General features: G+C 32.0%; 1 protein-coding gene and 1 non-coding gene across 2 annotated transcripts; one reads left to right on the top strand and one right to left on the bottom strand.

Annotated features, from left to right (window-relative positions):
- Nucleotides 1-3554: 3554 nt before the first annotated feature.
- LOC133031995 (uncharacterized) lies at nucleotides 3555-9168 on the bottom strand. Its single transcript, XM_061105802.1, has one exon. It carries the CDS (start codon nucleotides 9162-9164, stop codon nucleotides 3840-3842), a length of 5325 nt encoding a protein of 1774 aa, XP_060961785.1. The 5' UTR covers nucleotides 9165-9168; the 3' UTR covers nucleotides 3555-3839.
- On the top strand, nucleotides 8578-8684 carry LOC115721570 (small nucleolar RNA R71). The gene has a single exon (XR_004012585.2). It is a non-coding gene; the product is annotated as a small nucleolar RNA R71 (small nucleolar RNA).
- Nucleotides 9169-10967: the final 1799 nt, after the last annotated feature.

The raw sequence follows: 10967 nt of genomic DNA, 5'->3' as shown, positions 1-10967 counted from the left end.
ACATTTGCAGTGCATCATAAACGCTTAAAAGAGCCGGATGCGTTTTAGATGAGCCAATATGTCATATTTTGCTCGCGTCATCTCATCTTCACCAGTGTTTTTACATCTTCGATTGTCATTGGTGGATTCTTGGTTGGCCGAAGATGAAGGCTTTTGAAGGTCTTGTTTAGCTTTTTCAAGCTCTTTCGCCTCTTTTTCTTTCTTTGCAAAAATTTTCCGCCGCATATCTTGCAAGGTAATTTCATCTACCTCTTTTTCACTTTCAGGTGAGGTAGATTCAAGATCTTCTTTTGTTAAAGTCATGCAAGAATCCGACACACTTGTCATTACAACTAGCTGCCTTGCCCCGTAACTCTTTTGGTAAAAACTCCTCCAGAGTTACTAGATTTCGTTTTGGTTGTTCGAGTTCATTTCTTTTGGAAACGGCCTTTTGCTTGCCGATCCTTTTCTTACTCTTTTGATCCTTTATATCTGGTCTACTCCGAAATTTGATTCCGGAGCTTCCAGATGGCTTCCGAGATGGAATTTTTGCCGGTTTTTTTCGAGTACATGTTTGCCATGTACTTTCTAAATCCTCTTCACTATCATACCAGTCCTCCCAAATTTCTAAATTAGGCTCTGTCATGAGCTCATATAATGTAGGAATATTTGGGTTTCCTGGCCTTGGCATGTCGGAGTGGGCTTGGACTATTGTAACTTCCTTGTCGACTTCAAATGCCACAGAAACTATGTCCCTTTGTGTTGGATCATTTGGTATTTGGTCATTCTCGGTTAGGGAAGTTGTATTTGTTGTCGCTTTCCCAAGAGAAGAGTCAATCTCAATCTCTTTTCTCTTGATCATGCCTTCGATAATGTTTTTGAGGATGTAGCAATCCGACAATGGGTGACTTACAATTTGGTGGTACCGACAATAATTTGGATCATTTGTCATGCCAACCTCGTTGGGTCGTTTCGGCTCGGGGAGTCGTATTGCCTTAGCTTTTAACAACTCATCAAAAATTTGGTCGACATCATCATCGTCGAATGAATACTGTTGTCCTCAAAAGTGAGTGTTTTAATATTTATACTCGCAAGTGCACGAATCGTTTCGGAATATAGTGTTCATGTAAGTGCAAGGTCGAACCCATGGGAGTTGACTAACATCAAAAGAAACTATTTCAAACAAAATAAGAATATTCTAACCTAGCTCCAAATATTTGATGGGATTTTAGTTTTGCAAAATAAAATAAAAGACAAATAACTAAAATACTTAAGATTAAAGATGAGTGAGTATGAAAATAATTTTCCAATAAGATGTGTACAATAAGATTATTAAGATATTAGAATCCACAAAATGCAAGTTCAATAGTATTTATAAGTATATTGATTTCCAAGTTCATATATATATAGTTGAAATAAATCAAACTATATTTTCTAAAATATATTTTTCCTTTAAGTACAAGTTATTTTCAAAAATATAGGGTTTTTCTTCACTTATAAGAGGTATAATTTCTAAGCATTAAATGTGTTACAATTTAATGAAACTACACAAAATCAAAGAAACTATGTTTAGGCAAAATATAACACTTATATTCTAAGAATTAGATGTAAACAATTTAATGAAAGACATTTAATCAAAGAGTATTATATTTTTGCATAATGAAGAACTAAGTGGAAATATGCTTTAACAATCAAAAATACATGATATTGAAGATAAAAAAGACATATTTTTGATAGAAAAATCCATGAACTTTATAGCACAAATGGGAAATCAACATACAAACATAAACACTATCTAGTTACATTTTGCTTCATCATCATCTTAATAATCTTGAAAAAAAGATTAGAAGCTCATAACTAGATAAAAATTACAAAAGATAAACATACTTGACATGCTCTTCAAAGTGTAAAAATGGTAGAAAGAAAATGGTAAAAATGAAGAGTGTGGAATGGAGAAGTGTTTTGGGTTGAAGAGGTGTTTAGGAGGGTGAAGAGATGTCCTTTGAAATGGTCTTCCAACACCATATTTATAGGCAAAATTAGAGAATTAAATTAATCAAAATAAATAAATAAAATGATTAATTTAATTAGTGTTGGGAAGAGAATGGGTAAATAGAGTATGTGTAAGAGTATTGGAAAAAATAAATGTTTTGTAAGGATGTAAAAGTAGTGAAAGGATAGGGTAAAAAAATAAATTAGGAATGTTTATTTAGGTGAAAATAATTGGGAGAATAAAGTTGATATTTAGGTGTAAGTTGTGGGAGAAAATGAGAATTTTGGCTTTTTGTAAAGTAATTTATTTGGCTCAGATGTATCAAATTTAAATGCCCATTTTTTCCTCTTTTTTTTCTTCTCGAGACACTTGGCGCGAGCCGGTTCGTGGGCCGGAGCCGACGTGCGTGAGGTGGCGAGCTTCGTTGGATGGGCGCTGACGGGAGTGGTGCCAGCTGGGAAGGAGGCAGCTGCTGGGCGCACGCGTGGCATGTCGTGATTGGAGCTGAAGCTGACTCGTGGGACCCGCGTGGAAGAAAAGCAGGAGAAAACACATTGTCACTCTCGGTATCCTGGGTGTGCCTCACGCACGCATGGGAGCCCTCCGATCAGTCAACGAACGGCTTCGATTGGAGCTTGCAGTTGACCGAGAGTGGGTCTCTTCTTGGTCAAATCTGATATTCTTTTACAATTTGTATTTTTGACCCCACTTCTTCAAACTTTCTTCAATTTAATCCTAATTTTCACCACCAATTACACCTAAAAATACATAAAAAAAATTAGAAACTAAAATAAAATAAAAAAATAATTACCACATAACATATTATCACAAATTAATTATAAAAACACACAAAAACATATAAAATTACAATAAAGCTAATAAATTCAAAAATAGTTCAAAACTTAATAAATTAATTAAAAACTTAAGAACTAAACCAATTTTTAGTAAAAAAAATGTGAAAAATAACTCTAATTTCTAGAGTTATCACAACCCCAAACTTAAAATTTTGCTAGTCCTCAAGCAAAAGAAAAATTAACAACACACATTTTTTTATTGTTTTTTATTTTTTTTTTATTTTGGTGATATCAAAAATGTCCTCAAAAATTGCACATTGAAAATAGCTTATATAAAATATGAATAAAAATTAAACTCATGTAATTAATTCAATAGTCAATCTTGCTTTAAAAATATATTTTAAATTCTAAATCTAAAATCTATTCATCAAATTATTATGTGAATTTCGGAAAAATTATTGCAACAAAATATTTATTTCACATAACAAGATGAATACTTTTTTTTTTCAAAATTTGATTTTTTTAGCAAAATTGACCCAAGAATTAAAAATAAAGCTTAAAAGAGATTCATATTTGTATAAACTAAAATCAAACTCAATCAAGGGTATTATCATAGGAAAAAGGGATATCACCAAAGGGATTTTTTTTTTATATATTTTTTTTTTGTTTTTTAAAGGCATAAATATATATATAGAAAATTAATATTTTTTTTTTTTACTAGAAAAATAATAATAAACATTTTTCTTTGTTTTTTTTTTTTATAAAAATATATAATATTACTACTTTAGCATCCAAACAATAATTTTTTTTTTTTTAGTGAAAAATACTCTACCATTTCTAAGCACATGAAAGAAATAACCATAGGAACTCACCACCCCAAACTTAATTTATGCATTGTCCTCAATGTATCAAAATACAAATATAAATTGAAAGTAAAAGAGTTGAGAGTTTAGAATGGTCATACCTCATCTTGGAGCAATGTCAAGAGCAACAAAAAGATAACAAAAATCAAAACAAAAAGTTAATCTAAAACATAAAGAAAAACACACATTACCAAGAATTGATAAGAGCAATCAAGGATCATGGTAAATTGGATCCTCAAGGAGGATTTCATCCACTTCAACATTTTTCAATTCTAAAAATGGTTTCAATTTTTGTCCATTAACTTTGAATACATTACCATTATTAGGATTTTCAACTTCAATGGCTCCATGTGGAAAAACAGTGCGGATAATGTATGGACCTACCCACCTAGAGCGTAACTTTCCCGGAAAGAGATGCAAACGAGAATTGTATAAAAGGACTTTTTGACCGGGAGAAAAATCTTTTCTCAAAATATTTTTGTCATGGTAAAATTTCATTCGGTCCTTATACTTTTTCGAATAGTCATATGCATCATGCCTAAGCTCTTCTAACTCATTCAATTGAAGCTTTCTTTTCTCACCCGCTTTGTCTAAGGAAAAATTTAGTTGCTTAATAGCCCAATAGGCTCTATGTTCTAACTCAACGGGTAAGTGGCATGCCTTCCCATAAACAAGTCTATAGGGAGACATTCCAATGGGCGTTTTGTATGCAGTACGATATGCCCATAATGCATCAATGAGTCTTAGGGACCAATCTTTCCTAGTGGGGTTGACAGTTTTCTCTAAGATGTGCTTAATCTCCCTATTTGATATTTCAACTTGACCACTAGTTTGTGGGTGATAAGGTGTAGTGACTTTATGTGTAATGCCATATTGTTTCATTAAATGTTCAAAAGGCCTATTACAAAAGTGTGTACCATTATCACTAATGATGGCGCGTGGTGAACCAAATCGTGAGAAAATATTTTCTTTCAAAAACTTAAGCACAACTTTGTGGTCATTAGTGTGACATGCAATAGCTTCTACCCATTTAGACACATAATCAACACCAACAAGAATGTATAAATTACCAAAAGAATTAGGAAATGGACCCATAAAATCAATGCCCCAAACATCAAATATTTCAACAATAAGAATAGGATTTAAAGGCATCATGTTTCTTCTAGTTACACTTCCTAATTTTTGACAACGTTCACAAGATTTGCAATACATATAAGTGTCATGAAAAATAGTAGGCCAATAAAATCCACATTGTAAAATTTTCAAAGCAGTTTTCTTACCACTAAAATGTCCACCACATGCATGATCATGACAAAAAGATATGATTTTAGGTTGATCACAGTTTGGAATGCATCTTCTTATTATTTGATCAGGGCAATATTTAAACAAATAAGGATCATCCCACATGAAATTTTTCACTTCAGCATAAAATTTAGATTTATCTTGTTTAGACCAATGAGAAGGAATTTCACCAGTGACCAAATAATTGACAATATCAGCATACCAAGGAAAAGAAGATACATGCATGAGTTGTTCATCAGGAAAAGTTTCAATGATAGTGGTGGAATCATGATTAGTTTCAACAACAATTCTAGACAAATGATCAGCTACAACATTTTCAGAACCTTTTTTATCACGTATCTCTAAATCAAATTCTTGTAAAAGCAAGATCCAACGAATTAAACGAGATTTAGCATCTTTTTTCGACAAGAGATATTTCAATGCAGCATGATCAGAATAGACAATTATTTTAGATCCTAACAAATAAGACCTAAACTTCTCTAATGCAAACACAACAGCAAGCAATTCTTTTTCAGTTGTAGTGTAATTCAATTGAGCTTCATTTAAAGTTTTGCTAGCATAGTATATTACATGAGGTAACTTGTTAATTCTTTGTCCTAAAACAGCACCAATTGCATAATCAGAAGCATCACACATTATTTCAAAAGGAACGTTCCAATCGGGAGGGCGAATAATAGGTGCACTAGTCAAAAGGGATTTCAAATTTTCAAAGGCAGCATGACATTCATTATCAAAGACAAAAGCATTTTCTTTTCCAAGTAAATGACATAAAGGGCGTGAAATTTTGCTAAAGTCTTTTATGAATCTTCTATAAAAACCGGCATGGCCTAAGAATGATCTAATTTCTTTTACTGTCTTAGGTGGAGGAAGTTTTGAAATAAGATCTACTTTTGCTTTATCAACTTCTATTCCTTGAGATGAAATCACATGACCTAAGACAATACCCTTTTTAACCATGAAATGACATTTTTCCCAATTAAGAACTAAATTCATTTCTTTGCAACGAATTAAAACAAGAGAAAGATGGTGCAAACAATCATCAAAAGAATTTCCAAACACAGAAAAATCATCCATAAACACTTCAAGATTTCTTTCAACCATATCAGAAAATATTGCAATCATACATCTTTGAAATGTTGCAGGAGCATTACAAAGACCAAAAGGCATGCGACGATATGCAAAGGTTCCAAAAGGGCAAGTAAAGGTAGTCTTTTCTTGATCTTCGGGGGCAATGGGGATTTGGTTATATCCCGAATACCCATCAAGAAAGCAATAATAAGCATGGCCAGCTAATCGTTCAAGCATTTGGTCAATGAAGGGTAATGGGAAGTGGTCTTTCCTAGTGACACTATTCAACTTTCTATAGTCTATACACACTCTCCACCCAGTTTGGACTCTAGTAGGGATTAACTCATTTTTTTCATTTTTAACAACAGTGATCCCAGATTTTTTTGGAACAACTTGAACAGGACTAACCCATGGACTGTCAGAAATAGGGTAAATGATCCCTACATCTAACATTTTAATTACATCATCTCTTACTACCTCTTTCATGTTTGGATTTAATCTTCTTTGACTTTCTCGGGAGGGCTTAGCATTTTCTTCTAAATGAATTCTATGCATGCACACAGCTGGGCTAATTCCCTTAATGTCTCCCATGGTCCAACCTATGGCCTTTTTATGTTTTCTAAGGATATCTAACAATTTTGTTTCTTGTTTTTCATCTAAATCAGATGCAATGATAACAGGATAGGTGTTAGACTCTCCTAGAAATGCATATTTCAAAGTGTCGGGCAAAGGTTTAAGATCTAACTTTGGTGGTTCAGGAATTGACTCAACATGCTCTAATGGAATACATGGTTCAATTTTGGCTTTCCATTTTTCAGTATCCATTAGTGGGGTAGACTCAAGCAAAGAATTGACATCATGAATAAAATCATCAACATTTAAGCACATTCCAAACATTTTTGCATAAGCTTCAAAAGATTCATTCATGTCCATTTCAAACATATTTTCCGTGTTAATCATGTTCACTTCATGTATTTCCTCACACTCAACAGATTTAGCAACATTAAAAACATTCAATTCAACAGTCATGTTTCCAAAAGATAATTTCAATACACCATTACGACAGTTGATAATTGCATTAGATGTAGCTAAAAATGGTCTACCTAAAATGATGGGTATTTGAGCATGAGCATTTTCAACAGGTTGAGTATCAAGAACAATGAAATCAACAGGAAAATAGAACTTATCCACTTTAATTAAAACATCTTCTATAATACCTCTAGGAATTTTCACAGAACGATCAGCTAATTGAAGTGTTATAGAAGTTGGTTTTAATTCTCCTAGACCAAGTTGCTTATAAACAGAATAAGGCAATAAATTCACACTAGCTCCTAAATCAAGTAAAGCTTTGTTAATAAAATGATCACCAATGATGCATGAAATTGTTGGACAACCAGGATCTTTATATTTAACAAGGCTTTTATATTGAATTATGGAGCTAACTTGTTCAGTTAAAAATGCCTTTTTTGGAACATTAGTGTTTCTTTTAACAGTGCAAAGGTCTTTCAAGAATTTGGAGTAGGCAGGAATTTGTTTAATGGCATCTAAGAATGGGATGTTGATACTTACTTGTTTAAACACTTCTAAGATGTCACTATATTGGTTGCCTTTCTTGATTGGGAGTAATCTTTGTGGAAAAGGAGCTTTTGGAATGGAAGGAAGAATTTGATCATTATCTTTTGACAAGTCATTAGTGTTGGAACTTTGAGGTTGGCTTTGGTCTTTTTCAACTTGAGGTGTGTAATCGGGTTTGACAATTTGTTTTCCGGACCTAAGAGTTGAAATAGACTTAGCTTCTTCTTTATGACTTGGGACTCCTACTTCATATTGGCCTTTAGGATTTGGGACGGGTTGACTAGGAAATCTTCCTTTTTCTCTCTCAGTTACGGCATTGGCAAGTTGACCCAATTGTGTCTCAAGTTTGGCAATGGATTGAGATTGATTTTGCATGATTTGTTGGGTGGATTGCATGAATTGTTGTAAAGTGTCTTCTAAGGAAGGCTTTCTTTGTGGAGGGTAAGGTTGACTTGGTTGGGCATGATTCGGATTTGGCATGTTGAATTGGTTTCCTTGGTTCATTTGTGGTTGGTTTTGTCTCCATGAAAAATTGGGATGGTTTCTCCAATTAGGATTGTATGTGTTTGAAAATGGGCTATCATTTGGTTTACCATATGAATGTAATGCATTAGCCTCTTCGGAAAATGTTTCAAGAAAAGAAGGACATGATTGATCATTATGACAAGTACTAGCAAAAACATCTTTTTTAGGTTGAACATGAGAATTCATATTTTGACTTATGACTAAGGCTTCTACTTTTCTTGCTAATTTTTCAAAAGATGTTCTCAAATCAGTTTCTTCTTTAATTTCATATTTTCCTCCTCTTTTGGGTGAATTATTTGCTCTAGACCTAGGCTCAGAATAATTCCATTGTTGTGAATTAACAGATAATTCTTCAAGAGCTTCCCAAGCCTCTTGCCCTTGTAATTTCAAAAATTTTCCGGTATGCATAGATTGAATCATTTGTCGGTTTGAAGGGGTTAAACCATCATAAAAATATTTTACAAGTCTCCATTTTTCAAAACCATGGTGGGGGCATTTTAATAATAAATCTTTAAATCTTTCCCAACATTCATAAAATTCTTCATTATCTTTTTGATAAAATTCGGAGATTTCTCTTCTTAAATTATCAGTTTTGGACATGGGGAAAAATTTGGCAAGAAATTTATTAAAAAGTTGATCCCAAGTTGTTATGGTTCCGGTTGGAAGTGAGTTTAACCAAGCTTTGGCTTTATCTTTTAAAGAAAAAGGAAACAACCTAAGCTTAACCGATTCATCCGAAAAATTTTGAAAACGAAAAGTTGAGCAAATTTCTAAGAAATCTTTTACATGCATATAAGGATCTTCTCTTTCTAAACCATAAAAAGAAGGCAACAATTGAATGATTGATGGTTTAAGTTCAAAATGAGTGGCATTAGTAGTAGGCAAAACAATGCATGATGGAGCATTAGATGAAATAGGTGAAAAATATTCAAGTAGTGTTTTTTCTTGCGCAATATTAGGTTCTTGTTCCATTATGCTTAATTTTTCAAAAACACTTTCAATTTCACCTAGAGTTACTACTCTTTTTACCAAACGATTTTTAGAATCACGTTGCCAATGATGCATGCAATGTCACAAATTTCACAAAGAAACACCAATAACACACAATAATCTCAAGAAGACAAATTTCTGATGTGGAAGATCAGTTATAAACCGCAACCACAGAGCATACTTATAACACAAAGAGATTATGATTTTTTTTTTAAATTTTAATTTTTAATTTTTTTGGTTTGACTTGTTCCCAGGCCTATTTGATTCCACTTACTCACGACTTAATAACAACTCCCCGGGGTTAATTATTAAGTGTGGATGGGAACTTTGCCAAATTTCCTTTAAGCAAAAATTGCTTATGTTGAAAGAACAAGCTTTGTTTTTAATTTTTTTTTTTTCAAGTATTTTCTTAAGCAAAGTAAATAAGATTACAACTAAATAAACACAATAAAAATTGACAATAATAATGATAGATAGTTATATTAAAGTTAGGAGGCACAAAATGCCATCAACTAACTATAATAATAATAGTAGTAGTAGTAGTAATAATAATAAGATTTTAGGAGGCACAAGATGCCATCAACTAAAATGATAAACAAAAATAAAAGCTAGGAGGCACTAATGCCATCACTAGAGGGGATATAATAGGAGGCAAAAATGCACTCAACTATCAAGTATGTAGGAGGCACAAAATGCACTCAACTACTAAAAGGAAAAAAGGTTAGGAGGCAAAAATGCACTCAACTAACAAATAGGTAGGAGGCACAAAATGCCATCAACTACCAATAAATATGTATATATATAGTATATAATATATAATATATAACAATATATATGTATAACTTCCCTTTTTTTTTCAACTTTTTTTTTTCGATATTTTTTTTTTAACTTTTTTTTTTGACGAAAATGAGAAAATAAAAAAAATAACTAGTAGAAGAGTATTACTTACCTTGTAGAAAGATCGTTTCTTTCTAGCAACTCCCCGGCAACGGCGCCAAAAACTTGTTGTCCTCAAAAGTGAGTGTTTTAATATTTATACTCGCAAGTGCACGAATCGTTTCGGAATATAGTGTTCATGTAAGTGCAAGGTCGAACCCATGGGAGTTGACTAACATCAAAAGAAACTATTTCAAACAAAATAAGAATATTCTAACCTAGCTCCAAATATTTGATGGGATTTTAGTTTTGCAAAATAAAATAAAAGACAAATAACTAAAATACTTAAGATTAAAGATGAGTGAGTATGAAAATAATTTTCCAATAAGATGTGTACAATAAGATTATTAAGATATTAGAATCCACAAAATGCAAGTTCAATAGTATTTATAAGTATATTGATTTCCAAGTTCATATATATATAGTTGAAATAAATCAAACTATATTTTCTAAAATATATTTTTCCTTTAAGTACAAGTTATTTTCAAAAATATAGGGTTTTTCTTCACTTATAAGAGGTATAATTTCTAAGCATTAAATGTGTTACAATTTAATGAAACTACACAAAATCAAAGAAACTATGTTTAGGCAAAATATAACACTTATATTCTAAGAATTAGATGTAAACAATTTAATGAAAGACATTTAATCAAAGAGTATTATATTTTTGCATAATGAAGAACTAAGTGGAAATATGCTTTAACAATCAAAAATACATGATATTGAAGATAAAAAAGACATATTTTTGATAGAAAAATCCATGAACTTTATAGCACAAATGGGAAATCAACATACAAACATAAACACTATCTAGTTACATTTTGCTTCATCATCATCTTAATAATCTTGAAAAAAGATTAGAAGCTCATAACTAGATAAAAATTACAAAAGATAAACATACTTGACATGCTCTTCAAAGTGTAAAAATGGTAGAAAGAAAAT

Source organism: Cannabis sativa, chromosome X (genome assembly GCF_029168945.1).
Source record: "Cannabis sativa cultivar Pink pepper isolate KNU-18-1 chromosome X, ASM2916894v1, whole genome shotgun sequence".
Lineage (NCBI taxonomy): Eukaryota > Viridiplantae > Streptophyta > Magnoliopsida > Rosales > Cannabaceae > Cannabis > Cannabis sativa.
This window is presented reverse-complemented; position numbering and strand designations above follow the sequence as displayed.

Bases quoted from the DNA above. Each gene is read 5' to 3' on its own strand.
- LOC133031995 (XM_061105802.1), bottom strand. From the start codon at position 9,164: ATGCATCATTGGCAACGTGATTCTAAAAATCGTTTGGTAAAAAGAGTA.